Consider the following 18,889-nt stretch of genomic DNA (forward strand, 5'->3'; position numbering starts at 1 on the left):
TTTTGTCTACATTATTCTTCTTTGGGAGATCATAACGGTATTCACTGTATTTATTTCAATTTTTGTTTTAATATATACATACTTTGATTTCATAAATGCATGCAAGTATTTTTATAGGTATGATTGTATTAAAATATCAATGATGCAACTCAATCTTGACTTTGAGTAAAATATGATACATTAGACAACCCCCGATAACGAACATACCACAAAATAATTGTATTCAATATTTACTAGCATATATGAATGCTTTTACATTGTAGCTGCTATCATTATAAAAACTTGATGTGTTAATGTATCAAATAGGTAGTATAATACAATGCATATATATTTGGATACATTATCCTTAAAAATATAATAATATAGTATATATATAAATATCCCTGCTATTAAACAGAAATTTGATGCATCATGCAACCCAACAAAAGAAAAAATAGAACATAACACAATTTGAAATTTTTTTTTATATAAAAATATACTAAAATCACTGCTAAAATCGTGCAAATCGTGCAAGATAATTTTGGTTCAGATAAAAATATGATTTTTTTTATAGAAAAACTATGAAATAGGGATATTCATGAAAGAGAAATCTTGAATATGGTAAAAGATGGGAAGATGGTAAAACTGGGGAATTGTACATGCACATGTGTGCCGTTTAATTGATTAGCTTGCACTAAATGTGTTGCAGTTAAAAATTTATTTAGTTACGTATAAAAAAAAATTATTACTCGTATATAATAAGTCTTGCTATTTAATATTTAATTGTATCCATATAATATAAAAAGTGTAAATTGTAGCTATTTATATTAAATATGTATTGATATTTATTCTATTCTGTAGATTTTTTTAAAAAGTACTCTCAGCATAACTTATTCTAATATATATAACTAATTTCATCATAATTTATACCCAAATCAAACGACTCCTTAATGCTTTATGTTTGAGCTCGGTTAGGCAAATAGAAAATTGTTTTCAATATTGTCAATAGTATAAAGACGAAATTAATAATTCACGTCAAATTTATGAACCGTTCTTTCATGATAAGAGGTCAACTGATCTAGCTTTATTTCTAGACTTTTACAAAATTACTTCTTTTTTTTATAATACATTTGAAAAGTTTTTTTAAAATTAACTATTTCAATTTTTTGTTGATTTTTTAAATTAATAAATTGAATTAAACTTTTAAAAAAAAAAACATATTTTTAGGCTCAACTTTTTCTCCTTTTTCTTGGTTTGGTTCACTTTGTTTATTTGATTCGGTTATTTTCGATTTTCTAAATAAGGTTTTTCCAACATTAAATATGTAATTAATACGTTCAAAATTTTATTTTTTTAATAGTAAGATATAATAATTATGTGATTTTAAAAAATATATATATAAATAAGTTATGATGTTATTCGTATCACTAGCCATAAAGATAATAAAAACTCATATAAGTACTGCTAATAAGGAATATTGAAAATACGTATGGTTCCAATTACCAAAAGTTGAACATTAACATAAGAAAAATAAGAACAATATAAATTGCTTTTATATCTTGGATCTATCTGTACTAAGGGCGTTGGCTAGGGGTGCAAGGTTCATCCGAATCTCTTTCACCAAAAAATAACACAACATATACAAGGTTAATATATATGTACGTGTTGAATCCTCTTAGCTTCTTTGTGTATTTATTATTTTATATTTTGAATTACCCTATGCTCAGCTACTGTCTCTAGCTAGAGGTAGATGCAACCTATTGAAAATGGTTCTTCTCGGTGAGATCGAAAATGAATTTGTGAGAAGGCTTTGATTCGTTTCACACTTGCACCGGATTTTTCCAAAACTTTTAAAATATTGTCTTGAATTCCACTTATATTACAAGTTTACAAGTTTCGGATTTGTTGCATGGTAGATTCCAAAAAAGGTGGCTTACTAGATTGTGGATAAATTTTTTATACATATTCAATAGTTTTGCAATTTTGACAGAAAAATACTATATTTTTTTAAATTCGTAGCTGAAACTCAAACTCCGATCAAAATTACATGAAGACCTTTTGAGACATTGAGATGAAAGTACATACATATGCACTGAAATTTTATGAAATTACTAATTCTCATATTATATTATGATCTCTGCATTAACTTCATTATCTGCAAACAAGAGGAATATAATATTAATTTTTTTTAAAAGACATTCCTACTTTCATCACATGCATACAATTTCGGACTCTGCACATAGATAGTCAAATAGTTGTGTGAAAAATAAATGAAATAATAGTCAAATAAGTTTTGTGATTCCAACGGTTAGCAAACTAGTTTGGCTAATTGTCCAAGGTGTAGGGCTGCTACTAGTCTGCTAATATATTTTTCAACAATGAAAGGCACGAGTTTCTCCCTAGACTATCATAATAGCCTAAAATGTTGAAAACTGCCAAAGCCGATGTGGTTGTGGCGTGGATTTGGATGTTACACATGGAACGAAGTTGACTAAAACCTGAAATTTTCCAAACTAAAAATCTTTCAGCACGTTACTGCGGTCCCAAAATAATATCAATGGATTTAAGTTATAATACCGTCAGTTTAATGAATTTTTTATATTAATATATAGTGTAATTTAACATGTTATAATATACGTCACTTCATATTTATTTTAGCACGTAAATGACGATGCTATTAATTTTTTTTACGTACAGTTACTTTTAAGTTATTTAATTTTATACATTTTTTTATACAATCAATCTATAGAATTTAAATGTGTGCAATATTCCTCGGAAGTCAAACATTAATTTGGTTTTAGTCGCAATAGAGGAAACAGTTAGATTTTATCATAATGTATAGCTGGCTGCTTTGACCATTAAAATTAAAAATTAAAAGAAAAAACAACAACTAAATTTGGACCCTGTTCTACAGGGAGGACGATAATCCGCTAAATCCAATATTTCTCAACAAGTTAGAAATTATAGCGTTTTTTATTATTTCTTTTTCAAAATTAAGAAACTGCTTGACAATTTCCTAATTGTGATAAATCAAATTAATCGAACGTCATATTCCTCACGTTCATTTGAATAATTGTCTGGTCAAAAGCTAGCCTCCCTCGATAACTAATATAAATTGGCAATGGATCACCAAATAATATACCTACCTACTAAACAACTCAACCAAAAGCAATTCTAAAGTTTGCTGTTCTCTCTCTATTTCTCTTCTTGAACAAGTATGGCTATGTTTACAACGAAATGCAAGAGCTTCATGTTGCTGCTTATTTTGTCTATCTCAATTAACTTTTTGGCCTCCGAAGCAAGGCCTCTTGATATCTTGAAGGTTCAAGGTTCTGCCGGGGCTTTTGATTGGTTAAATATGGGTACTGCTATCAAGAATGGCCTTAATCTTGGAAGTGGCCATAAGTTTAACAGTCAAATATATCTTGGAATTAAGAATTCAGGTCCAAGCCCCGGGGAGGGACACCATGTTACCACGGGCAATCATCAATAATTGCCACAACTATAATCAATACGCAACTTCATTTTTTTTTTGTTCGTAAGAAAGGAGATATATATATATATATATATATATCTGGTCACTTCTGACATTCTTTTCATGTATACATTATTTCATTTTTTTTGTTAGTAGACATATTAATTAGCACTACCAACTAGCTAGCTTGGTAATACGTGCATGTATAACGTGCTATATTTATATAGTGATAAATGGAATTAATGTGTATCTTACTTTATCTGTATTTTCCTGTGCTTCTTTTCAAGTTCAAAGCCAAATACATGGTCTCATCTCAAATCAAGTTGGACATTCAAAATTAGTTAGAAGGGCGGTGAACATTTACCATTTCTTTTACTTTTTTTTTTTATATATATATATCAACGTTGATTGTGAATAATGGGATATTTAAATTAAATTTATATGGCTAAATAGATGAAAATAATTAATCATATTGGACAAAGTGATTAATGATTATGATAGTCCTAAAAACACAATCGTATTCGGTCATCATCTAGCTAGAAAGAATCATTTAATTAGTTAAAGATTTGAGAGACATATTTTACATATAATTGGCGGCTTTTAAATCAGTTCCAAGTTCCAAATAAACTAACCTACAAAATGCTACTTCATAATGATATGGCAAAATTATACTATTAGTTAGCTTTTTTTTTTAATTAGGTATTAGTCTTTCAACTTTGTCTAGTCAATCATCACTTGCATCAACTGAAAAACAAAAGTCATAATTCTATATTAAACTCGAGAATAATACTCACAGATGTGAGCACACATATATACACTATTGTGCTAAGTGACGAATAGTGATATTTTCACGTCTTAATTAAATACAAATTCTCCAAAGGGAAAAAACTTGTAATTATCAAAACAAACCAAATTTTAACTTTCGCATATTGGGGTTATAAAACTTTTACATCTTTACTGAGATTAAACTTGAAATTACTGTTTTCCCCTCCAAAAATACCTAGTAAAAAGTTGATATTTGCTTGCATGGAGAAAACAATGAACAATATCTTTTACTTTTCATAGTAAGTGTTAATTTTCCATCAATCTGCAACCAGCAAAGTAAAAATGAAGAAGAGAAGAAGAAGCAGCAGTAGAGATGAAGAAGTAGCAGTAAAGAGTAGTAGAGTTTCATTTTTCTATATGTGTACATAATGCATTATACATGCCTCTTATATAGAGTACTCAACTTGTTCTTCAAGCTAACTTTGTAACTGATTTCAATTATAACAAACTAACAAACTCAAGGTCTAATTTGTAACTAACTTCTTCCAACTCATCAACTAATCTCCAACTAACTTTCAGCTCAGCTTTTAACTATTTCTACATTATTTAAAAGTAAGAAAACATAAATACATAATACATATTATCATTCATGATCCTCCTCCTTCTAAGTTCACTACTAATTAATTTCATTGTGTAATAATCTATTACACAATCGTAATTCGTAGTCTATATAAATGTAATTGCAAATTAATTAACAGGAAGTTGAAATGGTTGTTTATTGGCTAAGTTATTGGAAACTAAAAGCAGTTTTTTTGTTTAATAGATTTGAGATGTTTTAAAATCATGTAATAAATAAGTGATTATACCATAAATCCAAAATTATTGCGTTGGTTTAAAATTTGCGTTGGTTCAACTTAATCAAAGCCTTTTATAATAAACATTTAAAATTATTTCTTTGTTTTTATGTGTTAATTGTAAAATGGGCTTTGATGACTGTCTTTTCTCTTAATCCAATATTTAAATTTAAGTTTTTCCGAAAAGATTGAACAGGCACAATCAGTTTTCTAAATACTAAAAAAGACTTTCTTAAATGAATTGATATTTATTGATTAAATACAAATGGCTAATCTCTAAATAAATATACTTCTATATAAAATTATTTTGACAAAAATGATTCTTAACAACAATTTAAAAAAAGTCAGATCGACCAAACTTACGACACAGTGATAGAAATTAATAAAAGAAGAAATAGATAAATCAAATAAGAAGGGAAAAAACTCTTTTAATTTGTACGACATCACTATATTATATTTTTCTAATATAAAAAATATATGGGTTAAAATACGTGTTTGACAGCTGAGCGAATTGAGTGATGACATGCAACAATCCATGTCTAGTCAGGTCCAGCTCAACAAGAACGTAACAATGCTAGACATAATTAACATTACAAAGACGTATCTAGAGATGATGTTTTTATCTACTGAAAATTCGAAACAAACAATGCTGACTCATTTAATTTTGGAATGACGATACCAATAGCATGTCAACGACCGATCAAGGTAAGCTAGCTTGATCTACAACAGTGCCCGAAGAATCCAAAGTTTGTTCCTCCAATTTTATAACCACATGCATAATAGCTCTGCCATGCAAATAATCGTTTATTATAAGGAACATACGACACATTAAACGTTATTTAGGATTACTCTATAAATTCACCTCTTTCACTCACTTTGTAGGATATTTGATTTCATCACACTTACTATATTACGCACAGTAACTCAATCACTAAAGTTTCTTTTCATGACATTGCTTGACAATTTCATATGGAATAACTCGATAAAATCTTTCTTACTCTTCTGTTTATTGATTTATAGTGCTATTCTAATTAATATTTATTAGCAAGTATTATAGCCTTGGAGCATAATATTTGTTCATTGTAACTCGATCTCCAAATACAAGTTCAGTTATTATTCTGAATCATTAATTAAAAAATTAAATTATTATTATGAATCACTAATTTTGGTTAGGCAATACACTGAATAATGGTTAGTTGCAAAATCGGAAGGGGTATAAAGGGTCACGACTCACGCGTGTACAAATGCAGCAGCACAGATCCAGTGGTCCCGTCATTTTTGAAACCGATAAAGAAGTGGGAAACAAATTCCTCCGTCATATACGGCCAAAGGCGGAGGAGATACTAGTCGAAAGTCTCTGATAAACGGAAAAAATGGGTAACTCCAAAGACAACTCTTCTACCGACAGCGAAAACTCCTCCGGTGACGTTCCTGACGCTAAACCTAGTCTCTACTTTGAAGGCGAGAAGGTTCTCGCCTATCATGGCCCTCGCATCTACGAAGCAAAGGCACGTTTCTTGTTTTTTCTTTTCATCTTACACAGAAATCGCTAATTTAGTTTAGATATACTGTAATTAATTGCCGAAATTGAACGATTACGCTTTGTATCACACATATCTTCTTTTGGATTGGTCGTTTATCGAATTGGCTGTAACGGTTGTTTCATATCTTCTCTGATTTCATGTTTGATAATTGGTTGAGATTTTGTCATTGTTTTGTCATTTTGCTATACTGTTTGCTGTTAGAGATATGCACCACTCCGCATCCGGTTGTGTGATGATTTCAAGGGGCTATAATAACTTTTGGACTGCTCCATCCATATTGAATGCTAAAATTAAATAGTATTAGAGCCAAATTTTGCAAATTATGGTAATCCTGTTCTGTCACCAATAAGTCCGTTCATTGTTTTAGCTTTATAGAAGAAATTATGTGTTGTTTCTACTATTTGATGCTTTGAGATTCGCCTTATCAACTTAGCCCATTGCTTTACTAACTCTATCTAGACTTGGTGCTCAACCTATTGAGTTCTCTGTTTAGTCCACTCTCTCTGCTCTAATGCCTGTTAAGCCTTTTAAAAAATAAGGTAAACGTGTAAACCTTAGAATCATTAAACATTTGGCAGTGTGGAAGGATGTTACATATACGAACATCCCCATATAGATTGTGGAAGGGTTCCTAAATTGATTTAGTGATCGTGGGCTATTCTCCATCATGATTGTATTTGGATGATCTGATTTGCTCTCCATAGCAAACTTTCGCCTGATTATTTTCACATATTGTAGAAACAATTTTAATATCTTAGAGCCTGTTTGGATGGACTTATTTTAAGCAGCTTATAAGTTGAAAACTGCTTATAAGTTAAAAGAATTAGTAGGTGCAACCCAACTTATTTTTTTTGACTTATAAGGTGTTTTCAACTTATAAGCTGCTTAAAATAAATCTATCCAAACAAAATCAATTATTTATTGGGGCTTATTTTAAGCACAAAATGACTTTAAGTTGGCCAGCCAAACACTCAAAAAAGCCGAAAACAACTTGTAAGCAGCTTATTAGTCAATCCAAACGGGCTCTTATATATTCATATATTTACGCTGATTTTGTGTTTTTGTTTAATCCATGTAACTTTGGGTGACCTGAGTATAAGAACTGGAACTGAATTATGAAAAATCTACTTAAGCTTTTGACCTATTCCAGTTACCCGACCTTCTCTACAAATCATGTTTTATGCGAGGAGAAAGAAACTCTAGACAAGATATGGTTCTTATGCAGAGGATTGCTTGCTTCACCTCTTATAGTTATGTACTAATGTATTCCTGGCAAGATATAGTGCGTGATATGTGGGTTAGACGCACATCACGGGATCAAACCCTACAATAGACAAAGGCATGGTATTTATGTAGAGAAGGATATAGGGGTGGGTTCATTATCTACCGAGTTTTGAACCGTACACCACTAGCCGTTGGAAATTTCTCAGTTATTAAAAGAAAGTACTACTCAGCTTATTGAAATTACATATTAGTGATATTTAATTTGAGTTGTTCGGATTAGTTTTGTCTTTTCGTTGTATATTGGACCATTGAATTACTAAATTTGCAAATGTTGTTGGTATTATTTTTGTATTTTCTCCAAAGCTCGCACTTTACTTTGAGACTGCACACGCTTTGCTTCTTGCTTATAGCTCTCAAAATCGTGTTGTTTATTTACACTTTTGACTTTTGAAAATACTAATTGTGTATAAGTTATTATTTCTTACGAGAGAGAGTTTCATTTTCTCTATATGGAAAATAATCAAGTGTACAGTGACATAGTGCTTGCCTTTTACAAATTGTAGCACCTCGATTAAATCATGTTACTATATGCTTGCTACAAGATTTTTGCGACCCTCCAATGTGATCCTTGCTATTCTTCTGTGAAGGTCCAAAAAGCAGAGCTACGGAAGAACGAATGGAGATACTTTGTTCATTACCTTGTAAGTTTAATTTTCAAATTCTTTCACCTTATGCTTTATATCTGACAATTAAATTTGGAGTTTCTTTATTTAAAAGATGTGAAAAAACTTGCAGCATAGCCTTACATTTTTAGCTTGTTAAAATTTCTTTCAATATTCTTAATGGTATCGAGAAATAATACTCTTTTTATTTATTTTAATTTGCAGGGCTGGAACAAAAAGTGAGTTTATGAAGTTCTTGAAGAAAGTTCTTAATTCGGAAGTCTCTTAAATTGCTATTCACATCAGGATTGAAAGGCTGATGAATTTATTTTGTTTGTTGAATGTGCTGCCTTAATGTTTTTTGTTTGAAGTACCTTGAGCAAGATGAATGGATGTAATGTGATGCTAACTTGTTGATTGTGGTGGTTATCTTACGAATTAGATGTAAAATGTTGTGCTGCTCTGGATGTAAAGTGCAATTGTGAGTACATGATTTTGATTTGCAGAGCATCAGGTAGCACAATGAATTTGGTCTTTGTATATTAATGATGAAGTTTTAAATCTCTCATTTCAACTACATGCTCCATTTGTGTTAAATTGAATGTTTATCTTTCCATTTTGATCTGTTGGGGGGAATGTCCATTTTCCGTAAATGGGAATTATTTGAAGATTTCATACTTTACATGGGATCTACCTTTACTATGATCCATAAGCACTTTCTGTATGTTATTCTACCAAACATTTGCTCAATATTTGAAATAATCCTATCTACCCATATAAATTGAGGCCACGATGTTCAAATAGAAAAGGATGATAACAAGTTCTCTCAACTTTTTTGCCTGTGTAATAAGGATTAATTCAATAGACATTCACAATTTCATTGTACTCCCCCTGTCTTATTGTGCATGGTACTATTACTATTTGGATACTTACGCTCTTTCTTTGACTATGATTTTTTTAAAATATTTCTAAGAAAAAAAAATTCATTTACAAATGTCTATAACTTTGTAAAGAAATTAAGCAATTGTTGGCTAAAGTTTTGCTCTGAAATTAGAGTGTATGACTTGGTAATCCAGACCCCATAACTCTTTTTAGCGACAGGGAATAATAGCTATTTTACATTGCTGTGTACGTCTGGTTATGCAGCAAAAATTGCAAGTGTATTCTGCAACATTAATTACTGAAACTATATCTTGCAACAGTTGGGATGAATGGGTAGGTGCTGACCGCTTGATGAAGCACACGGAAGACAACGTCTTGAAGCAGCAGGCCCTGGACAAGAAGCAGGGCATGGAAAAAAACACTAAATCTGGACGTTCAGCGCCGGCAAAACCCAAAAGCTCAGGTGGTGTGTTTTCTCTCGGTTTATATTAGAACGTAGGCTATAGATGACCATTTTAGGTAGTTGTCTGGTCATAGAAATACTTTCTTGCGTAACATATCGAAATTTGAAACACTTTTATGGTATCAGTATTACTCCTGATGCCTTTTATTGAAGTTAAAGTCTGGAGAATTAGCTGATTGAAAAAAAAAATTGTTTGAACCAAATTCCAAAAGATTAGTTTCTTAATGATGCTGGTTATGCACCTCAGTAAAAATATGGAAACGCTACCAAAGTTAAGTTTGTAAATCATATCTCACATAACTTGTGATAAAAACATGAATTCTTTTTGTTGTTCTAACTCATCTTTTCATTTTCAAAGTTCTCTTAGCATATCTAACAGTGAATATTAATTACAAAACCAAATGCCTTCTGATTATGTGCCTCCTCTAAAGGAAGGATCACGCAAGGAGTGGGGGTTAGGTCTCAGGATTGAATGTCGTTCTTGTTACTAACTTATTTTTCATCTGCAGATGTTAAACTGGACAAGGAAGAAACTAAGAGCAATGGTATGTCATCTTATGATTTTGATCCTTATGCTTTTCCTGGAGCTCTTCTGCATTAGTATGTTGCGGGTGGAAGGTAATTATGTGGGTTGGACATTAGTCCTCCTAGAATTGTGTTTGCTTTGAGTTAATTTAGGCCTGATAGTAACAATAAGGCTAGAAGGTAGGAATTCCCACTGTCTTCCACATAAGTAAAACAGGTTGTTCTGAAGATGTAAAATCCCTTCTTTTTTTTGGATAAAGAATTTTTTTTCTGATTTTCGACACTCCCTTTTAACTTTTGTTTTTGTAAAGATATGGCACGTGGGCCTAACTCAACCCCAAAAGCTCATGAAGGGAGGATTGCCCAAGTCCATATAAGGAGACCATCAGTCCATTCCACATTGGTTGGGACTTTTTACCCACTCTAACACCCCCCTTCATGCCTAGGCTCAACTAGAGCGTGGACCGGGAGCCCAAACAGGGATGGACCTGGCTTTGATACCATGTAAAGATATGACACTTGGGCCTAACTCAACCCAAAAGCTAGCTCATAAGGGGAGGATTACGCAAATCCATGAAAGAAGACCACCAGTCCATTTCCCAACAAATGTGAGACGTTTTACCCACTCTAACAGTTTTTAAAGAAGGTGCATAGATACATCTTCTCTGAAAGTTAAGATAGGATACTGTAAAAGGGAGCATTGGACTTTTAAAAAGTTCATTAGACCAGAGTTCTATCAGAGCCTTGTAGAACTTAAATGTAGTTAAAGATATATTTCAATTTAACAAAATCTTTTGGAAAAACAATAAATGCTCGTCCATATGGGAAAGGAGATGAATGTAAAACGCTATCTAAAGAAAAAATGGAATAGAATCAAATGCTTTTATTTCGAACTTAGACAAGCAAGGAAACCGAGAATGGTCCCAAAATAGTCCTTTAAATTTGGGATATGTTATAAAATAGTCCTTGTTCTTTAATGGAACACTAATAGTCCTCCAATTATGTAAATTAAGCACAGTTTTAGTCCAACTCTAACTGAGGCGTTAAACACTAACCGAATTCATTCATAGACTCCCCCCCCCCCTTCCCAAAGACCCCAGCCACCTTATTCAGAAAACTCCCAGTTTTCTTCCCAAATTAAAGAAATATTGAAGCCACAGTCCTTAACTTACGATAGCTGCTATCAAAATTCAAAACCATACACACTACATTTCAAAGGCTAATAATGAAGCTCATACACATCAACCAAAGTCCAGAATTCATCTTCAGTCTGCAATTTATGATTGAACCAAACCCAAGTCATGGTGATGCAAGCTCCAGGAAATTTAGAACTTAAGTTAAATTACTAAGAAGATCGTTCCTTTGAAGCCTGACATATTGATTCTGTAATCAGAACAGTAAGTTTGAAAAACTAAAACTACATCTAAATTCTAAGGCGTATGATTGAATTGAATTTACATTAAACATTTTCATATTCATAACTGTCAAAGATTTTATAAATCCTGAGGCATACGATTAGTGAGAAACCGATCCCAGAGTTGTGCTTGTTCATTCAACAGTTTCTTCCTTTTATGTGATTCTACCACAAAACAAAATGAATTTTCCGAAAGCTGAATCAGGTTTTTAATTTTAATCCCGTTTCCTCATATTCTGTTAATGGATCTCAATTGAGTAGGAAACCAACATTCATAATTTATGTGTTTTCCTTTTAAAGATTGTGAATTTAGCAATTAGTACATTTTCTTTAGTTTTGCAATTAGTTAGGACTTTTTTCATTCTCTTGATTTGGGAAGAAAGCTGACAACTTTATGGAATGGGTGGATTGAGTTGGGCGTGTCTGGGGTTGTTCTGTTAAAATTTAACGCTTCAGTTAGAGTTAGATGAAAACTGCTCAAGCATTCCATAGTTGGAGGACTATTAGTGCTCCAGTTAAAGAATAAGGACTATTTTAATTCAAACTTTAAACTTAGAAGGACTATTTTGAACCCTTTCTCCCATGTAGCCCTAAAGCTCTGTCAGGCATCGTAGCCACTCGTTGTTGTAAGTGGGTCTGATTTGAGATTTCTTTTAACCAAAATTGCTTTAAATATTGGGAGGATGAATGTTTTGGAAATAAAGACTATTGATAGAATTTGCATTCAAAGGGGGTACTGATGAATCAGGTATCCTGGACCTCAACCCTAACTTCGGGTACTGATGAATCAGGTATCCTGGACCTCAACCCTAATTTCTTTAGAACAATTATCACTGCGCGTTGCTTTATTAATTTCTTTTTTAGTTGTAAAATTAATGTTTTAGACAGTAGTCTTCTTGTATATACTGCAAATCTTATCCCAAACCTAGTTATCATGTATTCTTTGACATAATTTACTTTGTTGATGATCTTTTGATACATTTTACATTTAGGCAATGAACATTTTTCTCAGAAAAAGTTTTATCTCTTGTTTAAGCCGCCTAAATCAAATGTTTCATTCAAGTATAAGAAACCCCGTATTATCTTGTAGTATTTCAATTTGTCTAGCAAATCAATTAGAAACTGTGGTAATTGCATTTATGAGGGTAGCAAATGAAGCACGTCGGATGGATGCCACGATAAGACACGGTTTTAGTGCGGATCATGTGACTTGGAAGACACGATGCATATACTAGGATGTTAAGCATTGGTGGAAGAAAAATAATAAAAGGAGGGAAAATCAGAAGGATCTCCAAGAAGCATGATATGATTGCAGAGAAGAAGTAATGATTGGCTTTGCTTATAACAAAACAAGGATAAGGGGAACAAAGGCCATTGCCTTAAATCTTCAATAGTTGACATGCCTTTGAGTGTACACAGAGAAAGTGGAGTCTCGTCTTTCTGTTTGTAAAATTAATCAGGGGTCATAAGAACACAAAAATTAGGGAAGAGAGGTAGTCATTACTAGAATCTCGTGCCTTTCTTTCTTCTTCAGAGAGACTTGCTCACTGATGACAACTTATACAAAAGGTTTTGGGTTATTAGATCCAGTTAAATGTTATGAGTCCTTGGTGACTGTGGAGAGTCCCACTTTAAATTCTCACAGTTGTGGGTAACATCCTTGTGGAGTGGATACAATTGTTAGGATACATGCAAGATGGGAAGGTAAAAGGCAAAACCGACAGTATTCTCCTTAACTTTCCTAATGGCGTTTGTCTACTATGGACACTCTAATATTGTAGAAGAAATAGCCTTGAGTTGGTCAAGGTATCGACTTTGTTCTAGTCTTGTCATGCTATGCTGGAGTACACCTGTTTTATCTTAGGATTATCAAATCAGACAGATATAGTCTGTTAAGTCTTTCAGTTTCTATTGGTGATATGCTTATAAGAAAATATAGTCTGTTAAATCTTTTAGTTTCTATTAGTGATCTGCTTATAATTAATTTGTCTCTCAAATTGAATTTTTGTTGCAGTTCCAAAAGGGAAAAAGCGCAAAGCTGACTCAGGCACTGAGGTTTGCTTAATTCTGGACTCTATGACACATTGTTTCTTTTTCCTTTTCCTCATGGTTATCGTTGACACTCATCTTGTGTTGAGAGGCCCAGCATTTTCTTCCATATAATATTGTTGTCCTAAATCGCTATGTAGAGTTATTTACTTTCCGCAGAATACTCCATTAGCACCTCCATTTTAGTCATCTTAAGCTGTCTTATTTAGGCACCACTATCCCATTCCTCTCTAATCACACTTCTTTTGCCTGTGAAGATATTTTTTATTGAAAAGTTTCTCAGCCATTATTTTCCATCTTGGGGAAGTTTCTTCTTGTTGATTATGTGCTGGATTAGCTTTTAGATAATCATAATTTATGTGCTTGAATTACATTGAAGGAAGTGGCTTCAAAAGACCCAGCAATTGCTTCGTATCAATACAAACTTAGCTAAAGATAGGGGACAATAGAAGAAAAAGATCCATATAGGTGATAGCTACTAGTTGAGGATAGGTTTCGGACTCGTATGGAAATTCTTTTTTTTTGGTAATGCGTAGTAGTAGTAGTTGTTGTTTTTGCTGTATAGTATTTGTGCTTGAAAGATATTGATTTGTAACTTGGTTATTTGATGGCAGAAGGGCAATGTATCTGCAGAGAAACTTGTGAAGATTCAGATTCCATCTACTTTGAAAAAGCAACTGGTTGATGATTGGGAATTCATCATGCATCAGAATAAGGTATATATGTGTAGGATAATGACTAGGTTTATCTGTCGTATTTTCTGTTGACAAGCTCAAACAGTTGAAGACACAAGTGACAACAACTACACTTCAGTCCCAAATAAGTGACAATGAGAAGTTTCCTGTAGCTCATCAATAGGCTGTTTGTTAATAGAACACCTTTCAAAAGTATCAATACCGTCACATTGTGCAGTTGATAGAAAACCCGTTTGTTAAATCTTGCACGAGACCTTTATGGAAACTGGAACTACGTGGGACACAAAAAACTCGGATTCCTCTGTTTAGTGTTTCGTGGAGATGGACTCCTATAATTGTATCTTTATCAAGTAATATAGCTCCAATCATACTATTAAGGTTGATTAGCGGGAGCCGTGCTCCAACCAGACCCGAGTCCTAGTATTGGACACATTGTCGATGCGATTAAAGTCTTTTCTTGTGTTAGTAGCTGGGTTGGAGCATAGATGAGTGACCGGACATGGAAAAATGGGAAGCCCATAATAGAGCAATCAACCAGAAGTAGAATTGTTGAATCATCTTATCTCAACTTGAAACCCCAAAAAATGCGCAGACAAATAGATAAGGCGATGCCTAATTTTCTTTTGAGATCTTTGCTGATTTACTAGACTAAGTTCCTCCCTGCTAATCTGAACCGGATTTTATTGGATTAGAAAAGTTTGTACCGGATAATATGACACTGATCTTTCCAGCTATACATCTGTATTCTTTCCTACAAGTGGCATGCTGGAATTGATCAAATTTCTTTTCTTCATTTTGTTCTGACTATGTTAGTTCTTAATGTTGGTTGCTATACAATTTTGCCGGTGATGATGTCTGATGTGTTCTTCTTAACAGCTTGTGAAGCTCCCGCGATCTCCAACTGTGGATGATATATTGACGAAGTACCTTGAATACCGATCCAAAAAGGACGGGATGTAAGTTCACTGCCCTTTTCTTTTCATGTAAGGGTGGATTTATTGCTGAGCTGAAGTTATGCATTTTTGTTTCATTTTGGCATCCTGTAGTTGCATGGTCAATGTTGGAATATATTGGTTCTTTCAAAAAAAATTATTTATGATGGGTGTTGTTTGGGCCAGCTTGTGCGCACCTTGACAAATTCTACTGGATACCTGTTACCTCCTACCGGTACAAATATTGGGTAGCTCAGGCCACCAAGGCTTGGGCAAATGCGAAGAAATCACCTAGTGATTTTTGTCTGTATTGGTTTTGAACTTGAGACCTCATGATTCTCTCCTATTTCATGGACCACTAGTTCACACCTTTGGAGCAAAACAAAGTCAACTCCTTTGGATGATGTTGGTTCTTTCAAAACTTAGCTTCTAACTCTGTAAGAAAAACTCATGCATGCTTAAGGACCTATAGTCTAGTGTATTATACTGTCAATTCACTAAAGTATGCTTACTAGATGTCAAGTTACTAGTTGATTTATTGCTAAATGGTGAGGATATTCCAGCTAAGGAAGTAAGTTACATTTGAACTTGTTGAACTGCTTTTATCAGATTCATATACACAACCAATTAGCTTCAACTCCTATGTGTCTGCATTAAGCAGTGGCGGACCCACATGGTGTCCAGGGGTTCATCCGAACCCCCTTCGGCGAAAAATTATACTATTTATACATGGTTAAAATATTTTTTATGTATAAATAGTAGATGTCGAACCCCCTTCGGCTAGTTCGTGCGTCTACTTTTTCAGATTTTGAACCCCCTTATTAAAATTCTGGTTCGACCACTGGCATTAAGCCATTGGAAATTACTACAGTTTCAGAATAGACCTAGTTTTCCTTCTTGTTGACTACATTTGCAGAAGTAGATAATATCAAAGACCAACACTATTTGGAGAAGTATATCATTTCTGCTGGTCACAAGTACCTTCGCATGAGCAGTGAATGCAAACACATTGTATTTAGTATGTCATAAAATGACTTTGGAGGTATAGTTCATTTAATAAAAATGTCTTCCAAATGTTTGATCCTCTCAGGATGACTGATTCAGCTGGGGAGATACTGAATGGAATTCGATGCTATTTTGACAATGCGCTGCCTGCTCTTTTATTGTACAAGAAGGAGCGCCAACAGTATCATGAGGCAGTTTCAGATAATGCCTCTCCATCTAGTGTATATGGTGCTGAACATCTATTGCGCCTTTTTGGTATGAAAAAGTACTAAATGTTCATATTGTTTAATTGAACCCCAAGACAAAGATATGAACCTTAAAAAATATCACGCTGCAGAGGATAAAGCAGAATAACCTTCATATGTTTGTTTGTACGCTTGTATATCTTTACTTAATCAAAAGATATTTTATTACAAGATTGTAAAGTCTTACCTTAATTTGTTTGCTGATGTTGCAGTAAAATTGCCTGAGATAATTGCATATGCAAAAATTGATGAGGAGTCATTGACTAAATTGCAACAGAAATTTCTAGACTTTCTCAAGTATATGCTCTTTTCCTCTACTTCTGGTCTAGTTGTTTTTATTATTATTATTTTTGTTATATGTTACAGAATTTCTTTCGGAAACAGCCGTCCTACCTTGGTAGGAGTCAGGTCTGCGTACACTTTACCCTCCCCAGACTCCACGTTGTGGGATTTCACTGGATCGTTGTTGTTGAATTGCTGCCTAGAAACAGCCCACAAGCTAAAGTGTTCACTGTGGGAGCTGTGTAAGGAGGGTCCAATTATCTGCTGCATTGGCTGGCTTTACCTAGTCTTGTTTGACAATTGGTCTAATCACACGCTTCTCCTCTGGAAAGCACCAGAAAGTTCACTAGCTTATTTTTGATTCCTTTTTTAACTTCCCTGACAATTTTCAAAAAAAGAAAACATATCAAGTATTGACAATATTTAATACTCCATAATATTCTTCTTCTTTTACTTCTTAATATTAGGCTAGAGCGACAATTTCACAGTGATGTTCAGTTCACCATACCAGAAAAGTACGGGGGGGGGGGGGGGGGGGGGATGTTCAGTTTACCATGCCTTACGAAAAGAGAAGGGCGTCTTAGTATTGTAACTGATGAAATGTGAAAAGGAATAAAAGATATACATATGGTTTCTGTTTTCTGTAAGAACCAGTTCAACAGCAACATTAGGTTAAAGAATTCTATTGTACTATTTTTCTTGCTGAGATTCAGTGCTTCGAGGATGACTTGGATTTGAGGAAACACCTATTATGTTGTTGTATTATCTTGCGAATGAACCTTGTACTCGTGTGATTGCAGGTTTTTGCAGAAAAACCAGGGCACTTTCTTCCTATCTGCTTATGATGGTCCTAAAGCCTCTGAAGGAAGTGGTAAGGATAAAGAGAGTTGACCAGTCTACCAATTTAACTAGAATCAGAATGAGTCTGCATCAGAAGCATTGGCGGTATTTCTTGAACATGCCAATATGCTTACTCGGGATGCCCGCAATTATAGGCAAACTCTGTTGTTGTGTGTGGTGATCTGTATCAGTAGATCATTTTTTATTCCTGGAGAACTATTCATTTTCAACTTATATAGTCAGGTGATCAATTTTCGAGAGGAGAGTTCTGTCTGTTACAAAGATTATTGATTGTTGTTAAATTGCATGCACCTGTAGAGTTTAGTGTCACGGACTTAGACTTCAACTAAGACCTCCGTGCGGCACTTGACAACTTATTCACGAATTTTTCACGATTTTGCAAGCTCGAGTAAGCCTTTAAGACTAGATCGCTAAGGGAACGCTAGATTGTAAGAAAGACAAAAGAACTTTTATGGAGAAGGTTTTGTATTACTTGAAAGAATTCTTGATTTCTAGATGATTTGCTACAAATGAATGCTCCTCTATTTATACTACTCTTTAGGGACTTAAGTGTAAATAAAAATTACTACACAAGTCCTTCTATATTTACAAACTAATCTCTCTTCTAGATTTCTCTACAACTAGAAGATTTTAAGGACTTTCCATGCAAATCCATGGAATTCTAAAGTCTTCCAAGGAAATTCTCCATATGTCTCTAGAACCTTCCACTATGGACTAGCATTTTTCCTATTTAAGGCTTCCACATGGGCAACTTTGTGACATGTGGCACTTACGTGGTGCTTATGTGGCGTGATGATGTGGTGGGTCATCACATTAGTGCCATAAAAAAATCTAGATGATCGTGAACTCTAGTACTTCAGTTACAAGTTTTAGCAGCGTCTGTACCATTTAGCTTTACCATAGCGTAGAGGGGCTGTAAGGGTTTTATTGCTATTTTATACTCAGATTGGACTCATCAACTTGGCTCTAATGACTACATATGATGCTGTCTTGAAGGACTATTATTTTGCTGTTATGTAGAGCTGTTCTTATT

At 33.6% G+C, this 18,889-nt stretch overlaps 1 protein-coding gene across 1 annotated transcript; it reads left to right on the forward strand.

The window, feature by feature from the left end:
• The first annotated feature begins 6,294 nt into the window (after positions 1-6,294).
• On the forward strand, positions 6,295-18,165 carry LOC129873401 (protein MRG1). Its single transcript, XM_055948489.1, has 11 exons — positions 6,295-6,581; positions 8,489-8,542; positions 8,729-8,742; positions 9,706-9,848; positions 10,358-10,393; positions 13,802-13,842; positions 14,451-14,552; positions 15,408-15,487; positions 16,554-16,723; positions 16,926-17,010; positions 17,796-18,165. Exons 1-11 carry the CDS (start codon positions 6,447-6,449, stop codon positions 17,884-17,886), a joined length of 951 nt encoding a protein of 316 aa, XP_055804464.1. The 5' UTR covers positions 6,295-6,446; the 3' UTR covers positions 17,887-18,165.
• Positions 18,166-18,889: the final 724 nt, after the last annotated feature.

This window comes from Solanum dulcamara, chromosome 11, assembly GCF_947179165.1.
Source record: "Solanum dulcamara chromosome 11, daSolDulc1.2, whole genome shotgun sequence".
NCBI lineage: Eukaryota > Viridiplantae > Streptophyta > Magnoliopsida > Solanales > Solanaceae > Solanum > Solanum dulcamara.